This window comes from Manis javanica, chromosome 15, assembly GCF_040802235.1.
Source record: "Manis javanica isolate MJ-LG chromosome 15, MJ_LKY, whole genome shotgun sequence".
Taxonomy (NCBI): Eukaryota; Metazoa; Chordata; class Mammalia; order Pholidota; family Manidae; genus Manis; species Manis javanica.
The window spans coordinates 22,844,978-22,869,459 of NC_133170.1; the positions used below are offsets into that span (position 1 = coordinate 22,844,978).

A 24,482-nucleotide genomic window follows, 5' to 3' on the forward strand; every position below is an offset into this window, starting at 1 on the left:
AAAGCTTTCAGCCCCACATTCAAAGGTCCCCATAATCTGGAACTGACTGTCATTTCACTTGTTGTCCCACTACCTCCCTGAGCCCCAGCTGTCTACACAATGCCTGTTTATGCTATTCCACTTCTCTAGCTGCTCTTCAAACACATCCTAAGTTCACCTTTCATCTAACTTCTTCCAGTCCTGCTCTTAACTCCGATACCCACTCACCCATTAAATCCTTGCAATCTTTCAGGGAGCCTCGGCTTGCTCTCTATTTGCAGCCATTGATTCCTCCCCACACCAGCCATCTGACCTCCGGTGTAGCACCTACGTCGCCCTCTTTGGACCTACCCATGTACCTGTCTCCCTTCCTCATCTCTATACGACTGAACTTTCAGAAACAACCCTGGCTCTGCCCTTGCCTCCCGTGTAAGGACAATCAGGTGCTCAATGAATGTTCACGGAGTTGCACCCCTGTGTCTCCTGAAGTCCCAGGGGTAGATTGCCCACAGGTACAAGGACATATGTGGATTTTGTTGTCGCAGGCCCGCCATGTGTACCACTAGAGAGTGTGACCTGGAGGAGATCCCCATGGATGATGACCCAAATAGCCTAGAATTCAAAATCCTGGAGTTCTATGTCAAACAGCATGTCTTCAAGAACAACTCTGCTGTCTTCTCGCCAGAGCGGTTGAGAACAAGAAGCTTGTCCCAGAAAGGACTGGGGAGTTGCTCAACAAATGAGTCAGGGACACAGGTGTCATGGGCTTGCAGAAATTCCCAACACAGTGAGAAGCCCATAATCCTTGCCAAGAAAAAGTCATCTTGGTGAACATTCTTTGGAGTAGTGGAGAAGGAGGAATATTCTCTGAGGTCGTCTACAGAGATCCATTGTTGGGGTCAAAGGACAGTGCACCTTGAGGGTGGACGTCAGCGTCAGTCAGGGTCCAGGTCCCTTTCTAACGTGGAACGGTGCTTAAAGCACAAAGGTAGGTCTCAGATTCTCCTGCAGCAGAATCTCTGCTCTTTGCACGCGTGGTAGTTCCTCTGCTCCTCGCTGGTAATGCGCCCTTTGGCGGGGCTCTCACTGAACTTCAGTTTCCCAACTTACTAATATTCAGTAGCAATTACTCTCCTTCTCTCAAGACTAAGCAGGAAGGAAGAGGGTGGCAGTAAGGGGTGATGGGACTGGATTTCTCTGCTGTCTATAAATAAGCTTGCTGCCCAAATTCCAAATCCTCTATGTCAGAGGCCAATACACAGGAAAGCGCCCTAGAGGGGTTCAGGCTTTTGCTCTTCCTGAGGGAAGCCAGCTCACCTCTCTGGGCCTCTGTTTTTCCATCGGTATGTTGGGGTAGCCCACACTCTCTACCTCTTAGGGTGGATGGAAAGATCAGGTAGCTATATACAAAAATATTCTTCAAAGTATAAGCCACCCAAAGAAAACAACTCAGAAGCATTTTGACAAAATCTTCCCTCAGTGGGACAAAACATATGCTATTGAATAAAACATTTTTCCGAACAGCTTTATCACAGAGTGTTGCACTTCATCCACAAACCTTGGCAAAAGCATCCTCTTCCCTTTCAACAATGCCCAGTGACCAATCTCCAGATGTGAAAAGAAGCCCACCCTCTCCTGCTGGGCTGGTCAGTAATCAGTCAACAGGAGGCAGTAATGTCTCAGTTTTAAACTATGTCCCGGCTTAGCGGGAGAAGCAGCCCAGCTTTAGGTCATTCACTGGGATCAGAGAAACTTCCATTCGTGAGACTTAGCGTTTTTAGAACAGGAGGAGTTGGGGTTGGGATCAGGTGGGGAAGTCCTCCTTGGCCCAGCCTGTTGTGGGACCCCAGGCCCCTCCTGCCAGGGGCGGCAGCTGAGCTCTGGAGCCAGCAGAGCAGTTGGGGGGGCACCTGAAGTGACACCTGCTTCCCTGCTCTGCTACTTTGCCAGGGGACAGAGGAGGCTTGTACAGACCTCAATCTTTTGGTCTCTTGAGATAAAGGATTCTGAATTTCCACACTACTCAAGTATCACTTAGGCTTTTTTTTATTTTCTAAAATTTCAAGCTATTTCTTGAGATATAGATTTCCCTAAAAAAGTAGAAATGGGTGCCTCCTAAAGAGGCTTAGCTTACAACATGTATGTGCAGTTTATCCTCCCTCCTTGCCTTTCTCTTTCCTTGCTTTTGTTTTTCCAATTTCAGAAGTATTATTATATTCATAATTTTGCTGTCTTTATTCTTGTAGATCTGCACTTGATTTTAATGTTTCCATTGTTTTTATTGAAGTATATTTGACCCACTATATCAGTTTCAGGCGTACAACATAGGGATGTGATGGTGATACATGTTATGGAATGCCCACCACAATTAAGTGTGATGATCAGCTGTCACTGTACAAAGTTATTCCAATATTATTGACTATATTCCCTATGCTGTACTTCTCATCCCCGTGGCTTATTTATTTTATTATTGGAAGTTTGTACCTCGCTACCCCCTTCACCTTCCTTTCTTTCTTGTTCGGACAATAATGTGGGCGGTTGTGTTGTGTGTGACTCAAGAGGGCCTTGATTTCTATTTCTACTTTGCCACATGTAAATCAGAGCTTAGCAGCTGTTGTCTTTTAACCAAAGGTCACAATTTAGACTGTGCTACCATTTTCAGGACTCAAGCACCAGGCTTAAGTGAGAACTATGAGGTTATGTCCCAACACCAAAGTCTAGTAGCGAGAGGCTTTAGGATGCAGGAAAATGGGCATCAATACCAATTTTAGAAACTCCGAGCCCAGGTTCTTTTACATGTGCACCTTCTGTTGCCCCACAGCTCTGACTCACTCCATGTGGAATGTTGCAGTTAAGATAGTTCTGCAACACATAGTAGGAAGTTCAAATAACTCTGGCTTAAATAACACAGAGGCTATTTTTGTCTCCCATATAGAAGACCAAAGTGTGGCTGCCCAGGCCCGACAGCAGCTCCACCAGCACTGGGGAATTCTTACTCTGCCACCCCTCAGCTAGTGGCCTCCCACCTGAAAGTTGCCTATTTTGCAAGGTGACTGCTTTGAACCCAAGTTCAGTCACAAAGGCAGAGGAAGCAATGAAGAGACAAAGGGGTGACTTTTTAGATATTTCAGCTCCCCTTGAGAGAGCTTTCTTGAATCTGTACTCAACTGCTTACATCTCGCTGGCCACTCCTTACTGCAAGGGAAGCTGGGAAATGGAGTTTTTTCAGCTCAGTCCATTTCTCTGCTGACATCTCAGGGGTCTGTTGCTAAGGAGGAAGGAAATGGGAACTGGGAAATAGCAGTCTCAATGCTATGGAAATCTCTCAAACTCCCTGCCTCTTCTCTTTGAAGCAATGCCTCAGGAGAAAGGCTGACACACTTTCGAACCCTGCTCTCCTTGGCCCCACACTACCCCCCAAAAACAGGCCTCAAAGGATGGGCAGGCTGTCTGTCCTCTCCCTACCCCCATCCAGTGTCCCTTGCCTACCAACTCTAACAAGAAGGAAATCTTTTATTTTTTCAGTGTCTAGAATTAACGTGTTCAAATGGGAATCTTCCTTAGCGCTAGTTCATCTGAGTGTAAATGAATTTGCTTAGTTTTTCCTGCACAGGTTTCCTTTGCATGCCCACCAATTTGTGTAGATCCATATACTGTACAAGGATAGGCTGACTGTGTACTTCTGGGCCTGCTGGCCTTATGACGGCCCTGCCACACGGTGGGGCTGGAGTATGAGGAGACGCAGCCTCTGGGGCCCTCATCTGCCTGAGTGTGAGCTGGGCGCAGGGCGGCTCCTGAAGGAAGAGCATGTGCTGCTCACCCCGGACAGGCTGTGCAAGGTTACACAGGCAGGGAATACAAGCTCCCCTGTCCTGTCTCCGTGCCACCCTCTGGCTTTGGGACCTAGACTCCTGCCATTTCCTTGCGGAGGCCTTGGGTGACCAGCGTTCAAGCGCAGGCTGGGCCACAGTAAGCTGATTTAAAATGGAAAGTATATTTGATTTGGTTGTTAAAATGGGAAGGAAATGCATCAATCCCTTTCTCTCCTTCTCTAATTCTCTCCTTTTCTATTTTCAAACCCTGTGGATGGAGCATGAAACATATGGCTTTTCAAAGAAGCCATTATGCCTTTTTTTAAAGGAAGGCATTATGGATCAAGCGTTAGTTGCCGTGGCTTTCCAGTGAATGTCCAGAGGGTGAAAGGGGGGCGCCAAGGCCCTGGGGAGGAATCCAGGGCGAGAGAGCCAGAGATCCCTTGGCAGCCCCGCAGGATGGCAGAGTTTGCCTTTCATCGGGCACAGGCCTCTCTTATCTATCCTGATGTACAAAGCCCAACAGTTCCCCCACACACACACCAATCTTTTAACCAAAATTCCACTGTTACTTTATTCTAGTCTGTAAATTAAATTGTTTTTCAAATATTACATGATATGGCCGCTCCGTATGGCTCAAAGACAGAGTTTGTACACGTTTCTACTAGGTAAGAACCTAGTGATGAATCAGCAATGAAAATCTTACTTCCAAATAACTCAGCACTACCACCTGCCTTCTCCACTGGACCCCATCCCTGGCCAGGGGCAAAGCTGACTGGTCTCTCACAGGCTACAACTAAGGGGACCAAAGCCATTTAAGCCTTCAGGTTCCCAAATGCATTGTTCTGTAATTAAGTGTGCAAGTCATGTGAATATTTTTCCTGACTGTAAATTCTCCAAGGCTATGGGTTGTACTTTATGCATCCTTGTTTACCTATCAGCATGAATTGGATGTTTCCCAGCAAACTTGGAGGAGCAGGGAGACACATGACCACATGAGCCACAGGAGTTCAGTGCTTACCTGGTGGTGGCATTAGTGCTGGACATGGTCCAAGAGCAGGGGTATTTCTCTTCCCTTAGTGACCAACCCCCAAAGGCTTGTGGAACTACTGAATGCCCTCCTATGCACAGAGGAGCCAGCTCTCCAAGATATAAAGGATGTCCAAAAAAAAGAGTAAAAATAATGGCATCATGAGTACTCCCTCAAGCTAAGAACTGGGCGCTCCCTTCTGTGTTTCTTCCCATGCAAAGGGGAAAGAGGACTCTAATTTTACAAGACTTCAAAAGGAGGGTGCAGACGGGTGGTTGTTTCAAGGTGGCTATCATTTCTCTGTGTGCTCCTCCATGCGTACCCACCCAGGGCACTTTCCTGGTCTTTTCATTTTGGGTAACTGCATATACCAGTGACCTAGGACAAGTTCTGGGAAGGGCTCTTAGCACCATTTTGTCTTGTTTCAGCTGTGGACCCCAAAGTTGTTTGCATTGCCAATCGAGTTGCTGAAATTGTGTATTCCTGGCCACCACCAGAAGAGCTCCCCTACCAGGAAGGAAGCTTCCAGTCAGAAGGGAGATTAATGCTCTGCCCAGGTGCCCAGCCCGAGAGCCTCCAGCTGAGAGCTGCAAGTTCTAAGAAAGGTAAACTTCCCTTGGAGTATTTGTGCTGGGCTGAGTGTTTGCTGGGCAGAGGTATACGAGCACTTACACATTTCTTCAGCTCAGGACACTGGAACTCCAGAAGCCTGGCTGCCAGGGACTGAGGGCCTGACATTGTCCTGGAGAGAGCAGCCCAAGCCAAAGGGAGTGTGCAGATGGCCAGCTTCACTGCAAAGGCCAAAGAAAAGTCTTCTGCTGAGGGAGAGGAGGAGGTACACAGGGTGCACTCCACCTTGTCCACGGGGAACATGCAGCATCAGATTTAGTCATGTTAGCGATGGCCCAGGACCAGCGTGCTCATGGGAGTGCATTGGTTGTAGGGGGAGCATCAGCCCAGAGCTTTATGCTGTTGCCTTGGCCTCCTGTGAAAAAGCAGGGTGTTGTCAGACACCGGCTCTGGTGCAGAACACGTTCCAGAACTAATGAGCAGCCACCAGCCTGGGTCAGCTGTCAGCAGAACGGTAGCTCCAGCTAGGACTGTAGGTCCCACCCGACGACAGGAATTCTGCAGTTGAGAAGAGCGGGGCCAAGCGCCACAGGAGGAGCAGCTCAGTCCTGCCTTCCCTCTCCAAGGACAGTCCTCTCGGCTCTCTTTCCCCGAACTCCAGTGGGCGGCGGGGGGCAGAGGGACTCCGGGTGGGCACACACTAAAGCACAGGGCAGAAGTTCTGTCTCCAAGTCAGAGTACTGGAGTCTCCCAGCGCCGGAAGCGGAGGGCAGAGTTTGTCCAGGCCGTGCTGTACTGTGGGGACCACCGCTGCTGCAGGAGCAGAAGGTGAGGGGCTAGAGGACAGGAGGGCCTTTCTGAGCCTGCTAAGAAGCAGCGTCTCCATTTCTGCAATCTCATGTGTGTCTGGGAGGTATAAAGCAATACCCCTAAGCCACGCAGAAGCCAGAGCTGTTTTCCGCTCCGGGCCCCTGGGGCAGCAGCTTTCTTTCCCTGAGAGGCATTGGGTAACGGAGACCCATGGGCCGTGCAGGCACGAATGCTCGCCTTTCTCAGGTGACCTGAGTATCATGCATCCTGTGTACCTGCCCTTCACTAGACCTTCTTGGGACATGATGTGCTGGATTCATTTCCTGGCCTCTCTTTCCCTCTTATCTGGGACAAACACGAGGACACCATGACTTCAGAGATTGGCCATAAGTTAAAAATTCTGTTCTCTTCGTAACTGGCTTTCCTCGTTGGGATTCTGTTTCATAGCAATGACCGTCTCCCTCATGTTCAGTTAGTAGCATGTTGTGAGGCAAGAAAAATCCTCCTCCGCTCCCCGTTACAGCACGCACAGCACACACCAGCCACAGCCGTCCCTCTCTGCCTGCCTTTGGGGTGGGAGAATTTATCCGTTTTATGCATTTATTCCCCACCTTGTTGTAAGGAATTAGCATATAGAGTATACACTTTAGTAAGATAAATTAAATTTATGAAAGATAATGTAAAAAAGAAACAATAGCAGGAAAACGAGGTCGGCTTGGGAATGAGTTTAATTCCCAAAATGCAGGCCTTGAAGATCATGTCCTCCCTTAGATGGAGGCCATGAATTTGGCTGTACACTTGCCAGCAGCTCACACAAAGCGGGTATACGATCAAATAGGGGATTTACGGTGTCCATATGGAAAAAGACCGTGTGCTCAGGAGAAGCCTAAAGACCAGAGAGAAATTTCTCCCAAACATCTGCAGTGATAGGATCGTGTGTAGTGGAACTAATGTCTTCAGCAGCATTTGTACAGTAACTAGAGTGATGAAGTTCATGGTGGGAACAGGACTCTAAGGGAAGGAGGAACGGCAGAAAGGAGGGGCCTGGGGGAGAGGGATGACTCGTGCCTGATCAGCAGAGGCGAGGTAAGATTTAATCTGCTGAGAATTACAAAGCACATGTCTTCCTCAATCCCTGACCAGGCCACAAGCCTCATCACTGGAAAAATTTAAGGTTATCTTTTTACTTAAAAAAAAAATAACTGGAATTTCCCTGTGACAGATGATGACCAAATAATAGCCAGAATTGTTGAGCTACTGAAATATTCTGGGGATCATTTGGAAAAGGAGGTATGGAGCTTCTTGAGTTAATGTGGTTTCATTCTGTGCCCGCATACTGGTACATGAGAATGGAATTGGGGTCCAGGTTGTGTTCCTTTTCAAAGTTCTGCTTTCCACTTAGTCCTAAATTTTATTTCCCTTGGAGTCAAAATTCTTCACGCCGGCTGCATCTCAAAAATGAATCATTTTGGAAAACATAAGTAAACCTTCTGGAGCCTTCTTGGAATTTTTGGAAATGAGAACTATAACTTTGTTATTGCAAAAGACACCAATAAATTAAAATTTGCTGAAGAGAAGTATGAATCTAGTTCTCCATGTAGCTGATCCTCAGGGAAGTTTAGACTGACTCTTGCATTTGCCTGCAGCCTGGATATCGGTGTCCCACAGCTGTTCCAAGGCTGGAGTCCTTCCTGAAATCTCCCCTTAGAGTGGCTGGACTCTTCTCTGTTCAAGGTTGCTCTTAGCTATTTGGCCAGGGAGGCTGGCTAGTGTTACTTGGAGAACTTTGCATATCCTGCCATTTAGCAGTTGAGACCCTTCATTCGAGGTGGGGAGACATGGGGGTGCCTTCAGATGGAGCTGGGCAAGCCCCCACTGGAGTCAGGAGGGTTTCTGAGTGTGACCTCTCCCATGTCCACCACCCGCAGACTGCTGAGTAGTCTCTGGGGACTGATGGGCTGGCTAGGAGAGCCATATCCTTGTTTTGCTATGATCCACGGGGAGGAAGTCAGGCTCCGTGGGGCTTCTGCGGGAGGGGGAAGTAGCACTGCCTGGCCGGCCGCCCTTCCCCACTGCAGCGTGCTCACTGCCTCCTGTCATGCCTGTCAGAGGTGTGACCAGAGGTGACCAGGAAGGTGAAGGGCATGTGAGATGGTGCAGAATGAGAAACAGTGAGAAAACCAGGGATATCAGACTAAAGAAAGAGGAGGGGTATGTGAGCTTTGGGGCCACAGTAGAGGTGGACAGGGGTGCAGAGGAAGCAGGAAATAGAACATGGTTTAAGGACACCCCTGTGTTTCTCCAGAACTAGGATCAGTGGATAAGAGATATGGGGCAATTTGTTTCTCCCCATTTTAAGAGTTAACTTTCTAGGACTCGGGGCTGCCCACTGGGGCCAGGAGCCGGCTGCCTTGTGAAGGAATGATCTTCCTGTCACAAGGAGAATTTCTAGCAGATGCCAGCCAACAGTTCAGCCCTTGAATTGGGAGGGGACTATCAGATGTCCTCCAGCGATCTGTGCAGCTGGAAAGTCCATGTCTCTCATGGCAACCTCCTCCCTGGCCTCCCTAAGCAGTGACTTGCAGTAGGGTGGGGAGGCCAGGGACAGGAGGTGGCATGAAGGTGACCCCTCTGGGTATAAAGAAAGACGTTTCCTTTTCACCCCACAAATGACCACTTGTGAATACCTCTCTTTGCCTGATGTGCTCTCTTCATTATTTATGTAGGAAACATGATTTTTCTGGTAGAGGCCTCTAATAGGAACCCACAGGTGTGACTTGCTGTGAGGAGGTGAGTTCCCACCAGAGTGGGACAGTGACACTGAGGAGGGGTTCCCCATGGCCACAGAGTGTCTTCAGGGGGGCTCATCCCACCTCCCTGGAGCTCCAGGGGGCATAGTGGGAGGGGCCAGGTTCCCTGTGGGAGGGGCTTCTTTCCAGCATGGGATTCTTTAACTGTTCTGGCAAAGTCTAGGCTCCTGGCCGCCCACTGAGGTTTTGAGTCTAGCCTCTTCACCTGGGTCACTGGTTAAGAGGAGCCTTTATTGGTGTGGATGACACTGGTCCTCCTGCCTCAGATATGCCTCTTATGGTGCCCAAAAGTTTGGGGGGTGTTGGCTAGGTTCCAATAAAGGACATGGCCCCACCAAAATCTTTATGGAGCATCCGACCCATCCCCAGAATATCCCTTTTAGAAATAATATTTGTTGAAAACCTGTTCAGCTCATCATTCCTCAAGGGTAGAGCTAGAGGATTTCCAAATGAACATTTCCTGGCCCACTAAGAAATTCCTGCTTTCTCCTGACAACCATGTTAACAGACATTCCAAGAATGGCTTTACATGAATGTGATATATGCCTTTATAACACATGTGGCTCTGATTTTTCAAAAGAAGCAGAGGTGGTGTTGGTTTCTCTAAAAGGTATAGCAGTCCAAAGGAGGTAAAGCAGAGATACAAGGTTCAAGAGAGGGGCACAAAGTAAGACAGATCATTTAGAAGAATGGAAAACAGTGGATGGATTAGGTGTTTGTCTTTTTAAAGTAAACACATGCTCCTCGGGGTCTTCACTGTTGTCCTTGTGCTCTTGCAACATCGTTACTAATTTCTAACATTTCCAGAGCACTTCCTCCACATCAGGCACTATGCTAAGTAAGTGTTTTACTCATTTATCCTATAGAGTAGGTACCATCATCACTGGAGTATAGAAATGACAAAAACGGACACTGAGAGGTCAATTCATTTCCCCCAAGATTGCACAGCTGGTAAGAGGCAGAGTGGGGGTCTCAGCCAACACAATCATCTCCAGGCTTCGGATTCTATCCATTTTACAACCTTTAGCAAAGCCCTCGGCACTGTATTGCAGTTGTAGGTAGACGGTGAGCCCTTGCATGAGGGCCTGGGTCTTAATCATCCACGCCACATGCCCATTGTAAATTTGGAGGAAACACTTATGAAATGTTGGATGAACGGGCTGTTCACTTTTATTATTGACTTGTCCCAGTGAAATGAATTCACAGAGCAGGTACGTGCCTGCAGGACAGCGTTCCACGGGTGAAACTACAATTCAGGGTTTTTCTGTTGGGTGTTTAGGGCCCACTGTTGAGCTAAATAATCAATCCCACTGGGTGGGCCAAGCTGCTCTGCTGAATGTTTATCCTCTTGTACACAGTTGAAGAGAGACAAGACTTTGATGAACACCTTCCAGGACAGGTGTCCTACTCTGTTTTCAAGACCATCACAGACCAGTTCCTAAGGGGAGTGGACACCAGGGGAGAATTGGAGGTCAGAGCTCAGAGCTGTAAGGCTGCCCTTGCAATAGACATCGTAGCCAAGCTCACCGCTGTTGACAATCACCCCATGAACAGGGTGCTGGGCTTTGTAACCAAGTACCTGAGAGACAACTTCTCGCCCTGGGTCCAGCAGCATGGAGGATGGGTAAGTGCATCCTGTTTAAAGATGAATGTTCCCAGAATTCAGAGGAGATGGATGGAAAATTGTTTTATTTAAGTGAGGGAACGTGTCTTTGAAGCCACTCTCATGGGGTTAGGACACTTGAGTGGCAAGAGATGTATCCCGTTGATGGGAACATACTTTTCATGATTATCTTCATCATCAATAAATAGTGAGCTCCCAAAGGGTATGTGGAGTGTGTGTGTTGGGGGAGAGGGACTGGTCAGATGTAATAGGAAATGAAGAGTTGTTGAAAATGTAAAATGTTTAGACAGATATAATTTCTGTTTTTCACCAGTTTTTCAGGCAACCAAAGTCTGGCAGTGAAATGAGAAGAGGCAGATGGTTCCCTACCCTCTCAGGTGTTGGCAGTGCACAGGGGTGATCCCCAGGCAGAGACTTGGGGCTTGTGACATTTTATCATTGCTCCTTGGACCCAGCCATTTTGACAGGGAATATCTTGATTTCAGCTAAAAAAAGTAGTTAAATTTTCATTTGTTTTTAATTACATGTCATCAAGCAGAACAGACAGCTTCATCCCCATGCCTTAGTCTCAACCCCTCTCCCATCCCTTATCCTCTTTCCTTGAGATTTCCTCAAAACTGCCATGTTAAGTGGCTGCATAAGGGCAACTTTGTTAAGATGCCTCACCCCAGAGCTTTAAATCTCAATAGGTCTAGAGCACTTTTGTCTGTTCAAGCCCTTCGCCAGAGGACAGGCCTTTGCTCCACACTATCCTTAGTCCTCCTCCCCCTAGAATGGTCCCAGGACCAGCAGCAGGTTTAAGGCTGCCCTAGACATGGCCCGTATGGCCCTGGAGCCTCCAAACAAGCTTGATCTCTTTGCTACCAGAAGGAAAGAACAGGTCCTCTCACCCAAGGGGCTGATGTGCCCATCATGGTCTTCAGCAGCTGCCCATTGCGCTTACCCAGTCTTCCATTCTTTCCTATTTCCCACTTTTGTACCATGCTTCCAAGGATACCAGTGAAGACAACCCACAAAATGGGAAAAAAAAATTTGCAAATTTTATATCTAAAAAGGGACTTAATATTCAGAATATGTAATAAACTCAACAATAAAAAGACAAAACCCAGTTTTCACGATGTTCAATGGATTTGAGTAGACATTTCTCCAATGAAGATATACAAATGAGCAAGGAGCATATGAGCCGTTGCTTGCTTGGCAGCTTCATTTCAGCATCAGGGGAATGTAAATCAAAACCACAATGAGAGACCATTTCACACCTACTAGCGTAGCTAAAATAAAAAGACAGGTGTTGGTGATGATGTGGAGAAATTGGGACCCCCATACTGGTTCAATGCAGCATTGCTGGTAGGTCTAGCAATGGTCTAGCCCCTTTGGAAAGTAATTCAGCAGTTCCCTGAAATGTTAAATATACTTACAACTCCACTCTGAGGTACATGCCCAAGAAAGTCAAAAACAAATGTTCACATAAGAACATCGACATGAATGTTCATAGCAGCACTCATTACTCAGAATAGCCAAAAAATGGGAACAGCCAAAATGTTCATTAATGATGAATGGTGAATGGAGAGACCACAAGTGGTATATCCATACAAGGGAGTATTATTCACCCACAAAAAGGAGGAAAGTACTAACAAATATATGAACCCTGAAAACATTATGCTAAGTGAAAGAAGTCAGAGAGAAGGACCATATATTATATCACTCAATTTATATGATATGCCCAGAAAAGGCAAATCTGTGGAGTCAGATGAGTGGTTTCCTGGGGCTTTGAGGAGAGGGAATGGGTGGTGACTGATAGACGAGGACCTTCTTTTCGTGGTGATGAAAAGTTCTAAAATCAGAGGTGATAGTGGCACTGCTCTGTGAATATACTAAAAGCCACTGAATCATGTACTTTTAAAAGGATGAATTTCATGGTATATTTCAGTAAATCTGTTATTAAAAATGGGAGTTCTAATTCTAGTAAGCCAATAAAAAGAGAAAAGAAAAAAGAATACAGACGTTTTTATTTACTTATTTTTAGATTTGACTGCTGGTACTACAGAGAAAGTTAGTTCAAATTATAGAAAATAGATGGATTTTTCAGTAGAAATGATAAAGGGAATTTGGAATTTTCAAAGGCATTAGAATTTGATGGCAGTAGTTCTTGATTGTTTGTAGTTTCAATTCAAAATTTATTAGTTTACTTTTCCAAGTCATCATAAATCCTAACCTTAAGTCTTGACCACAGTGAGGTTTAATTTGGAGCACGCAGCTGGAAAGTGACGGAGGAAAGAAACAGAATGAGAGCAAGGACTCATTTTTCTGAAGTAAGGGAGAAAGAGTTGCAAAGTGAAGGATGTTGATAAAGGAATATTCATGAGTTGGTGAGCTGTGAAAGGGTGAGAGGGATGTGGATGAGACCTGTGCTCAGTCCCCCTGCAGAGGAAAGGGAGACGACACTGGGCAGCCAGCCTGCAGGAACTTTCACTGGCCCCACGTATCTTGGTGACCCTCTGGGGTGGACTTGCAGTGGTGTGGAAGGAGGAACACTATGCCATGCACAAGTTTTCCAGGAGCTCAGACTTCCCAGCTATCTCAGTATCCTGTGTCTCCTGGGAGTGTGGGACCATGTATTTGATGCCTCTTAGTATCTCTCATAGCTGCCATTACTGTAACATACATCATAGATGTTCAGCCAGTACTTGTAGAATAATAAATGAATCAATTGAATGAATAGCAACTCAATCTGCAAAGCATGCTAAATAAACTACCGTGAGATTTTAATTTACTCCTTGGCCCTATTTCCTCTCTGTGGAACACTGTCACATAGTTACCTGCCTTCCTGCAATCTCACCCATTCCACAGCACTTTGAAAGGAGAGCTTTGCCATAGTCACGAACCTTTCAGTGTCTGCTTTTCTGAATGTTAAGTACAGCATCAAAGCCTTTTCCCATCCAGGCTGTTCCCTCTGGATGTATAACATAAATCCTCAGCCGATGTTTTCCTTTCAGGCATACCAAGAATGCCAGCCACCTTTCCAAACCTCCCCCAACCTCCACAAAGTCTCCGGGCCTCGGGTCAGGCCTGGGATAAGAAAGCAGAGTTAATGGGCATATGCTTTCACTTCTACAGTGAATCAACTTGGAATTTTAAGAATCTATTTCTTTTTTCCTCTCTAGGAAAAAGTGCTTGGGATATCATGTGAAGAGGTAGACTGACACATCTGAAGGTCTGTAATCTGGAACATTCGTGCAGCAGTGGGCCGGTGTGCATCAGCCTCAGCATAGACTACAGGAGAAAATTTAAATGGACAGGCAGATGGGGCCTTGGGTTTTCAAAACCATCATTCCTGTGAGCAAGAGGCAGCAGAAGAGTGTTGCTCCTGTCCCACGGATAGACGGTAGAGGTGTGGCCCTTGACATCCATGTTTTCTAGGCCCTCCTTTGAATGGGTGAGGAAATCTGGAAAGGTAAGTGGAATTTCGCCTTCCAGATATTCACAACAGAAGCCATCATCCTGCCTCTGTTGGCCACTTTAGGGAATGTGTGTTATAGATATTTGCTGTTCCCATGAGAGGAAAATGATAAATTGTGCATGTTTCTACTCTTCAGTTTCCATTACTATTTATTTTTAAAATGAAACGAGGTCATCAACATTTTGATTTTCCTCTTACTTTCTTTATAAGAAATGTGCTGTCATTGGTTCAGATACAACACATATATAGACACATATGTTGTCTTCTATAAAAGTTTATTTGTGCCTTTGTCTTATCCCTCCAGTAGACTGTATTTTTCCATCTAGAAAGGAGAGCTGCATGTATGTAGTTAAAATTTCCAGCATTGCACATTATACACAGTCGTCATTTCTAAATTGGATTCTGTGTGTTTTGGTCTAGATATCAGGGCAGGTGTTCATGGGATGGTCTGGGCTCAAAGTAGTTATAATGAAATGTTTTTACAGTCAAGCACACACATATGCTTGATGTCACACACCTGTGTGCACGTGCACACACACACGCACACACAGACACACGTACTCAATTGCATGTGCACCCAGCCTTTTTTCTTCAGTCTATACCAAATTGCCACAGTCCATGAAGCTTTTGCATCCCAGTAGCTACTCATGATCCAGGAGGAGGCGTGCTGCCTAGGCGGGGCTAAGTGCTCCCTACGAAGGGGCAATGGGAGGGGACACCCCCAGATGATGAGGTCGTGCTTGGCAAGGCTGGAGACTGAACTCAGCTCTTGGCCTTTCCCTCCTGCGATTCAAGTATCATTCTTCTTTACTAAGTGTTGTGTAAAAGTCTCACCATACGTCAGTTGATGGACTGTTCACCACTGACCATGTTTATATTGCTTTTGCCTCACTTTGCCTCTGTTTTTTGAATTTTTTATGTATAGATGTAGTTTCATGTAAAATAAATATAATTCTATCTCACGTATTATGTGTGCTTTAAAAAAGGAAAAGATAGAGATCCAGTGTTTTTCTTTTGCTTCTTGCTTTCCCTTCTCCTACTCCTCCCACAGCAGTATCTGCCAGTGACCCATGTTAAAGACCTATTGTGTGTCATCCATGGTTTCTCCATCTCATATAGTCTCACACATACACGTATTTGTTTCCACATATGGGATGATATGACATAACTCCCTGCTTTTTTATTCTTACTCAACAAAATTCTGTAGAATTTTTTCCAAGATAACTAATATAATTCAAATTCATTCTTCTTAATAGCTCTGTGCCAGACTCGGTTGTGTTAGGGAGCCATCTCGTATTTAATACCTCTTGCAAGAGATAGTTATTAAATAGTCAACAATTTTATAAGCAAGTTATAAACTGTAAGTGGCTTGAAATAATCCACAGTAGAAGAATTTACACCATGGAAATTGGCAAGCACTGCAAATCAGGGCCTTTGTTTTTTCACAAAGCTAGCATGTCATTGGTTTATAATAATTTATACAAGCAATCACCTTGTGACTGGCTGTTCATTTTATTTCTCCTTCTCTTTTTTTCTGTCTTTCTCCCCACTGTGAACAATGCTGTAATAAGTTCAGGAGATCTGAGCAGTGCTCTAATGAAGTTTTGGCAGTTTCCCCAAAGTCATTTTGAGTCCAGGCTGGGTGGGAAATTAGGGTGCTGGAGTCAGACCTGCCTGCAGCTGCCTGTTGTCGGCTGTTGCCTCCAGTTTTGCCCTATGTGGATACTTCCTATGAGGGTCTCCCTGGTATTGGCCTCCCATCCTTCTTGCCATTTCACAGGTCTCACAGTCTTCTCCATCTAGGCCCTTCCTGCCTGCTGCCCTTACCTCCTCCCTTAACATTCTGAGGAAGATCCACATAGAATACTAAAGGCACAGTCCCCTGCATTTTGAAAGCTCTGCATCTGGGAAGGTTGTGGGTGGTGTGGAGGTTGGGTGGGGGTGGCAAGGAGTTGGCTCCTTGGGGCTCAGCCCTTTCAGAAAGTGATGGTACAGCTATGTCACTGGTCCCCAGAACTTTTTCTCCAGCCCGCATCCATTTCCCATGCTCCCACTTTTTGTTTCTGTCTGCTGAGCATCTCCACTCATGGCTCACCAGCACCTCAGCCTCAACAAATATCTCCAAAAAACCCCTCCTCTCTCCATCTCTGCCTTGAGCACTGCCATGACTTTGGGAGGTGCTGCCATTCCTTCATCTGCAAGCATCCTGAGAACATCCATTTCTGTGGGATTTAAATGCCACGTGCAGAAAGCCTTGGTGTTCAGCTTAGTTCCCTCCCCCTCTTCCCCTCTAGGTCCTTTCTTCTCCCTCTTCTGGAGGAAGAGAAAAAATATTTTTCTACAAATTGAATTTTTCTTTTTCATAGAGTTGTCAAAGAGAATGTGCTTACACTTAAAGGTAGAAGATAATACTCTTTAGACAGAGAAGCCAAGCATGAAAGTCTCAAGAGGAAAGTGACACTCAGAGCTGATATATTTACCACGTTTTTATTGATGGAGACACAAGTGAGAGGCAAGATCCCCTGGGTGATGAAGAAGTGGCAGACTGGGCTCCTCCAGGCTCTCCTGTCACCAGCCGCAAGGGACTCCAGTTCACAGCCCGCTGAAGCTGGTTGTGCCCCTTATGACACTGGCCAGGCTGTGGAGGAGGGAGTTATATAGCTGAGGCCATCCAAGTCAAAGAATAAAAAATGTTTCTTTTGAGTTTCAATTTTCCTTCCACTTGAAAATTACTGAAGGCTGGCAGGCGCACCCATCAGCCCTGGACGAACACTACCACATCCATCCACCCACTATCTCCTGAGCTGGGTCGTTGAAAAAGTTTCTAAAACATGCGATGATGGGACATAATTGTGTAATAGGCTGTCAAAAGTCTGAAAGTACCAAGGCCTGGCAGCATTCCAGGAAAACTGAATGATCACTCATGTGCAGAAGTTTGTTTTTTTGAAGCAGAAAAAACAGGGAAAAAATATGGAAGAAATACAGCTAGAATGTGGTTTGCTTTTTACAGTGAGTTAGTGCTATAAGAGGGTGGGTCTAAAAATGTGCTTTAAAACTCAGTACCTACTGTGTGCCAGACACTGTTGTAAATATGGAGATTCAAAGATGTTTAAGACACAGTGCTGGTCCTCTGACACAGCTGTCTGCCTGTGTGGGTCAGATACAGGTGGGTTTGAACCACAGCTCCACCACTTACTTGACTGGTTAAGTCATTTTGTCATACGCCTCCACTTGCTGATCTGCAAAGGGGATGATGATCCCATTTTTGTAAGAATGTGACATAATGTGTAGTTCTTTGCAGAATGGCTGATATACAGTAAATGGTCACAATCCTTAGTTTTCTCCTGCCTTCCCCAACCCACCTTCTCCCACCTCTCATATCAATAAGCCATTCTCTCCACTGCTGTGTTCCCAATGTCTGGAGGAGTGCACACTGGCATGTGGGGAGGGCTGGGGGCTGTCATGACATCATGTGCAAAGCTGTACTTCAGGAGAAATAAAGGAAGATGTTCAGAGGAGATCAAGAAGAAAACAAGAGGAATGGTGGATGGGCACTGGTGAAAGAACCCCACATCTGGTCCGGAGAAGAGAAGATTCAGGTTTGGCTAGGAAGGGGTGGAGGCCTGTATTCCTTTGCTAGGGTTTCTTGTTCTGGAAAGAGAGAGAAGTGAGTGTTGGAAAGCTGGGCCATCATTTAAACTCCCTCTTTCTACTTTAGTCTTTATACTAAAAAAAAAAACAAAAAACAGTTCTCGGTTACCCCATTGCTAAATCATGAAAGGAGATTAATAACAATAATAGTTCATGTAGAGATAATGTTCCATGAAAATAGCCCTCCATTCCATGTCCCAGGGTTCAGAGAAATGGGGCCTGAGAAGCAGTAGAATTATGAGTCATTCACTTAGAGACAGAAATAACCCACCACCTCAGAATAATCCTCTCGCTCTCCTTATCTGGGTTCTCCATTAGATTAAATTTGCTTTTCTCAAATTAAACCAAATTTTTAGTGGTGACTTAAGATAGTCCTGAAATTTAAGCCGTTAGTGCAAAAGTATCTCTACTCACAGGCGCCGGTGCCCCGGCTTATCACCCATATTCAGGCGGAGACGGAGCAGCGGCTCCCGCGCCGTCCCCGCCCCCGGAGCCTGGGCGACCCGGCAGCGCTCCGCCTGCCGCCGCCTCTCCCGGAGCCGAGGCCGCCGCCGCAGTCAGAGCCTCGGGTGCCAGCGGAGACCGAGGTTTTCTCCCTTCGGCCCCTTTTCCTCGCATTCCCTCTAATTGCGAACGTAGGGTTTACTGGGAAATGATCATCCTTCTCATCCTTTGCAGGCGCTGGTCGTGATTCAGCCCCTTAATTTTCAAAGGAGAAATTGAATCCTGCCTTCGAGTATTTTCACTCAGCTCCTCCCCAAAGCTATGACCATGAACTCTTTTGAAGGCAGTCAGAAAAGCTTGATTTGGGGGAAATTATGTGTATGGAGGGATGAATGAAGAACACCTAGTTCCTTCGTTGATCTGCATGTTACGAGATGTATGACCGGGTCAGCTGGATTGTGCGATGGCTGTGCTCTCGGACCACGAGTTGGATCCCAGGGGCGTCGCTTTCATTGAGGAGTCGCTCATAATGAGTTGTTCGCTGCAAGGCGCGGCAGAAGCAAGCCGCCTTGGGCAGTATCCGGCCGCAGCTCTTACGTGGTGTTGTTTAGGACCGTGCCCTGCACCGACGCAGGTCGGTCTCCCAGATGAGGGAACACGCGAGGACTCCTCCTGGCGCCGGCGGCGGTGTTGGCCACAGGGAAAGCAGTGCCAATCCTTTATCTCAAGAGAACAAAAGATTGAGGTCTGTACAAGCCTCCTCTGTCCCCTGGCAAAGTAGCCGAGCAGGGAAGCAGGTGTCACTTCAGGTGCCCCCCCAACTGCTCTGCTGCCTCCAGAGCTCAGCTGCCGCCCCTGGCAGGAGGGGCCTGGGGTCCCACGACAGGCTGGGCCAAGGAGGACTTCCCCACCTGATTCCGACCCCAACTCCTCCTGTTCTAAAAACGCTAAGTCTCACGAATGGAAGTTTCTCTGATCCCAGTGAATGACCTAAAGCTGGGCTGCTTCTCCCGCTAAGCCGGGACATAGTTTAAAACTGAGACATTACTGCCCCCTGCTGACTGATTACTAACCAGCCCAGCAGGAGAGGGTGGGCTTCTTTTCACATCTGGACATTGGTCACTGGGCATTATTGAAAGGGAAGAGGATGCTTTTGCCAAGGTTTGTGGATGAAGCGCAACGCTCTGTGATAAAGCTGTTCGGAAAAATGTTTTATTCAATAGCATATGTTTTGTCCCACTGAGGGAAGAGTTTGTCAAAATGCTTCTGAGTTGTTTTCTTTGGGTGGCTTATATTTTGAAGAGTATTTTTGTATATAGCTACCTAATCTTTCCATCCACCCTAAGAGGTAGGGAGTGTGGGCTACCCCAACGTACAGATGGAAAAACAGAGGCCGAGAGAGGTGAGCTGGCTTCCCTCAGGAAGAGCAAAAGCCTGAACCCGTCTAGGGCACTTTCCTGTGTATTGGCCTCTGACAAGGAGGATTTGGAATTTAGGCAGCAAGCTTATTTATAGACAGCAGAGAAATCCAGTCCCATCACCCTTTACTGCCACCCTCTTCCTTCCTGCTTAGTCTTGAGAGAAGGAGAGTAATTGTTACTGAATATTAGAAAGTTGGGAAACTGAAGTTCAGTGAGCGCCCCGCCAAAGGGCGCATTACCAGCGAGGAGCAGAGGAACTACCACGCGCGCAAAGAGCAGAGATTCTGCTGCGGGAGAATCCGAGACCTACCTTCGTGCTTTAAGCACCGTTTCATGTTAGAAAGGGACCTGGACCCTGACTGACGCTGACGTCCACCCTCAAGGTGCACTGTCCTTTGACCCCGACGATGGATCTCTGTAGACAACCTCAGAGAATCTTCCTCCTTCTCCACTACTCCAAAGAATGTTCTCCAAGATGACTTTTTCTTGGCAAGGATTATGGGCTTCTCACTGGGTTGGGAATTTCTGCAAGCCCATGACACCTGTGTCCCTGACTCGTTTGTGGAGCAACTCCCCAGTCCTTTCTGGGACAAGCTTCTTGTTCTCAACCACTCTGGTGAGAAGACAGCAGAGTTGTTCTTGAAGACATGCTGCTTGACATAGAACTCCAGGATTTTGAATTCTAGGCTATTTGGGTCATCATCATCCATGGGGATCTCCTCCAGGTCACACTCTCTGGTGGTACACATGGCGGGCCTGCAACAACAAAGTCCACATATGTCCTTGTACCTGTGGGCAATCTACCCCTGGGAGTTCAGGAGACACAGGGGTACAACTCCGTGAACATTCATTGAGCACCTGATTGTCCTTACACGGGAAGGCAAGGGCAGAGCCAGGGTTGTTTCTGAAAGTTCAGTCGTATAGAGATGAGGAAGGGAGACAGGTACATGGGTAGGTCCAAAGAGGGCGACGTAGGTGCTACACGGGAGGTCAGATGGCTGGTGTGGGGAGGAATCAACGGCTGCAAATAGAGAGCAAGCCGAGGCTCCCTGAAAGATTGAAGGATTTAATGGGTGAGTGGGTATCGGAGTTAAGAGCAGGACTGGAAGAAGTTAGATGAAAGGTGAACTTAGGATGTGTTTGAAGAGCAGCTAGAGAAGTGGAATAGCATAAACAGGCATTGTGTAGACAGCTGGGGCTCAGGGAGGTAGTGGGACAACAAGTGAAATGGCAGTTGGGGCCAGATTATGGGGACCTTTGAATGTGGGACTGAAAGCTTTGCATATTCTCTTGTTGCTCTATCAGTACATTTAAAAAGGAGCCTCAAACAGTGGGCAGCAATTAAAAGTCTTCTTGGGAGAGGGTAGGTGGGCCAAGGAGGAAGCGAGCAATGTTTGGGTCCCTGACCCTTCCTGTTCCTTCTCCCAAACTTTGCCATCTGCTCAAGCTTACAGTTTTGCTTCTGTTTCTTGCCATATTTGGTGTTCCATGCAAGATTTCATCTGAAAAAAAAATCCTTCTATTTTTGCAAAATTTGAAGAGCATTGTTGGAGGCAATGGAGAGCTTTTCAAAGTTTTGAGTGGGAGGGTGATGTGATCACAGGCATGTTTTGGGAGGATCATTAGGAAAATGATGGGGTAGAAGGACTTCACCTTTATTTCCATATGAATAACTGGATAGATATAATGAACTGACTTTGTCAATTTAAGCTTTCATGAAATAATCCCTTTTCTGGTTTCTTGCTGGGAAATAATTTCTTATTAATAATCTGCCTTGCATTCCTTTGTCATATAGTGAGGACCACGTATTATTTTTAGTCCCAGAGGCCAGAAAGCCCAGACCTACAGACTGTCACTGGACTAAAATTTACTAGACAGTGGATATTCTGGAAAACAGTGTGGGCTTCCTGACCTAACCAATGACCAGCTGTATTGGGCAGGTTATTTCACCTCTCTGAACTTGAGCTTCTTGTGGGTAAATTGAAAATATGTTATCTTGGAGGGATATTATGAGGGTATAAGATAATGCATGAGAAATCTCAACACAGAACCTGGCTCAAAAATGGTAGCTACTGTGCTCGCTTCAGCAACACATAACTAAAATTGGAACGATTCAGAGATTAGCATGGCCACTGTGCAAGGATGACACGCAAATTTGTGAAGCATTCCATATTAAAAAAAAAAAAGGTAACTACTATGTTTTTTCTTGTACTACAGACATCGCAGGTCCTCTGAGTCTGTAATTGAGGTGGCTCTTAATTAGGGCCCCTTCCTTTCATGGTCCTATGTTAATACTGTCTTTTGGTATATGTAGGCATATGTTTTTGGCTCATTAGACAGATGTAGTGATATGAATGGATGGCTGGCATATCCCTCTTTCTCTTTCCACTGTATTCTCTCAAACTAGGACCAACTTAAAAAGAAATGGGACAATCACTGCAGAGAGACTTCGAGCATGACAGGGTACAGCTAAACTGGACTGCATACAGACAAATTGCACTGGGTGTCTGGAGGCCAACGGTCAGGGCTGACTCAGCTTCTAAATTGCAAGGTCCTTGGGCAAGTCACTTAATCTCTCTGGTTCTTGGTTTCCTCCTCATATATTCTCTAACTGTTCCTGAAGGTTCTACTATTTGAAGGAGGGGCTTCCTGTCTCCATGGTTGTTTCCTCTCCTTTATTTGGAAGGGGCTCACGCTGGCTGATACAGAAGCTGTTCACCTGAGGAACGGCTCCCTGGCCAGGCCCCCAGAACGCAGTGGCCCCTGGCTGGGTGAGTTCTGATGGAAGTGCGGCAGGGAGGGGGCTGCAGGGGGCTGGTCCAGAACATCAGGTGCAGATGGAGGGGACTGAACTGGATTTCCCAGTGTCACCTTGGGCAAAAATGCAAAGCCTGAGATACCCACTACGCAAACAGAAATATTTCCACGACTCCTAAGCCCCAAAACCTGCTTCAGGTAAGCGGGTGTAAGCAAACGCTTGAGGGGTACAATGTGAAGTGGGGGTCCTGGCCACTGTGCATCGTCCAGTTTCATCATTTTTCCATCCTATGCCAGGGCTTCGATAACCGTTCTTCCCTCATTTTCTCCCAATTTAACACTCACATCACTCACCCCAGCAAACCTTGTGCTCGCAGGAGCCACTTCCACTTTGCGGCAAAGCACCTGGGGCCTCCGGCCTTCCCGCCTCCACCCCTCCCCCGTCCCTCCCCCCACGCATGCGCACAGACTCTGGGCCGCCGACTCCCAGGTGTGCAGAGAAGGGGCCCAGGCCAGAGACCAGAGCGGGACTGTGTCAGGCGAGGATTCGGGAGATTTCTAATTCGAAGCCTTCCTTTGATTTGGGCCACTCAGGACACCATAGGCCGGAAGTGTGCAGGGCGGGGCCGGAACTGCATCCTCGGATGGGCTGCTACGTGCAAAGCTTCTGAAGAAACTCCGTGTAAGTTAAAAGCGAAATAGAGCAGAACAAAAAATGAACGAAAGTTTTCTAATGTAGTGTGAGGACTTTAAAAGTGTGTGCGGTGTAGCTGGGGAAGAGAAAGAAATAAGTTTGCCAAATGCTGGTTCAGAAGCAGCCTCGGAAAGGGGAAGATGGCGCACACAGCCCTTCCGCTTTGTGAAACGAGGTTTTTGCCGTTTTATAGGCTACCCAAAACTGAGTAGTCGGTCCAACCAGCAGGCCAGGCCAAGGATGAGTGAGGAGCGGAAAGCTCAGCTGTGCTCAAGCAACGGCTGGGTAAGAAGCCCCCACCTAACGGAGGTGGACGTGGGTGCTGTGCCCAGGGCCGGGGAAACTGAAGGAATCCATGGGGACATAAATGCATTTAACACGTGTAGGTTTTTTTCCCCCCTACAGTCCTTCATTGTAAATGAAAGGAGAGCTATTCTTACATTTACATAAAAGTCTTACTATAGAGCAGCAGTGAGCGAGTTTATCATATGTTAGATCCCTTCTGCCATCAACTATTTCTCTTGAGAATAAACGCCCAACCTGGGGCTTACAGAAACTTCACCAGTAAGTTTTATGCTTGTGGAAAGGAAGTCTTGGGTGGGTTCCCTGAGGGCTGATTCAGAGCCCGGAGGGGAGAATTAGCACTAAGCTTATTAGAACTATGAGGCTTATTCTAATTTGATGACACAGTGGATGTAACTCTGCTCTTACTACAGTATTTACATACTCTCGCAAACCAGTCACAGCAAGGTTACAGAGCTGCCTTTGCTGGCGGGTTTTCCCTTCCTTGAGGGTTCCTTTCCGATCACCCCCTAAATGGACAGAGTCCTTCGTGTCTCCCTGTAGCCTGGGTCTCCTGGGCATCAGCAGAGAAGGTGCTGCTTCCCGGGTAGGTCAGCTGGGAAGGCCACAACCACGGGGAAGCACCTAAGGTCCCGTTATTTCCAATCACAGTTTTGGGATTTTTCTAGCTCTGGATTGTTTGTTGAAGTTAGATTTCACTTCCCTTCCTGTGGCAGGTCATGGATAAGCATACAGAGGAAACATGTGCTGCTTGGTTCCATGCACAGAACCTGCTACGTACAACTAGGGCCCAAGTAAGCTGCACAGAACTTACTCTCCACTCCATTCACGCCGCGTCTACCTGTCCCAGTGAGGGGTGTGTAGGACCCCTTGGCAACAGGCTGTTCCGTGGAAGAGATGACTTCCATTGCTCTGGATAGACAGGAGAGGCCCGAGTGTGACTCATGGGTATAGACGCTTATCCAGAGGGAGTTTTGCAGGCCAAATTATGAGTTCAATTTTGTCTGGTTGCCTTGAGCCTGCCCTTCAGCATCCTGTACTTCCTTATGCACTTCAGGAGCAGTCTGACCTTGTCCTGGTTCCCTGAACTTAAGGCTTTAGGGTCTTCATTTCTTGC

The 24,482-nt window shown here is 46.9% G+C and overlaps 1 protein-coding gene, 2 long non-coding RNA genes and 1 other non-coding gene across 4 annotated transcripts in view; 3 read left to right on the forward strand and 1 right to left on the reverse strand.

The window, feature by feature from the left end:
- The first annotated feature begins 59 nt into the window (after positions 1 to 59).
- Positions 60 to 15,046, forward strand: LOC108392096 (apoptosis facilitator Bcl-2-like protein 14). Its single transcript, XM_073223199.1, is given in 6 exon segments — positions 60 to 967; positions 5,250 to 5,426; positions 7,424 to 7,491; positions 10,370 to 10,406; positions 10,409 to 10,635; positions 13,800 to 15,046. Coding segments are annotated over 6 exon segments (984 nt in total). The 5' UTR covers positions 60 to 531; the 3' UTR covers positions 13,839 to 15,046.
- A 1,519-nt stretch (positions 15,047 to 16,565) lies between these two features.
- Positions 16,566 to 19,873, reverse strand: LOC140846363 (uncharacterized). The gene is made up of 2 exons (XR_012125381.1): positions 18,161 to 19,873; positions 16,566 to 17,746 (listed from the first exon to the last, which is right to left on the reverse strand). It is a non-coding gene; the product is annotated as an uncharacterized lncRNA (long non-coding RNA).
- A 1,812-nt stretch (positions 19,874 to 21,685) lies between these two features.
- LOC140846644 (U6 spliceosomal RNA) lies at positions 21,686 to 21,788 on the forward strand. The gene has a single exon (XR_012125979.1). It is a non-coding gene; the product is annotated as a U6 spliceosomal RNA (small nuclear RNA).
- A 1,047-nt stretch (positions 21,789 to 22,835) lies between these two features.
- Positions 22,836 to 24,482, forward strand: part of LOC140846364 (uncharacterized) — a 42,757-nt gene continuing 41,110 nt past the window's right edge. The window contains exon 1 of the long non-coding RNA XR_012125382.1: positions 22,836 to 23,050. This is a non-coding gene — a long non-coding RNA (uncharacterized lncRNA). The remainder of the gene's footprint in view (positions 23,051 to 24,482) is intronic.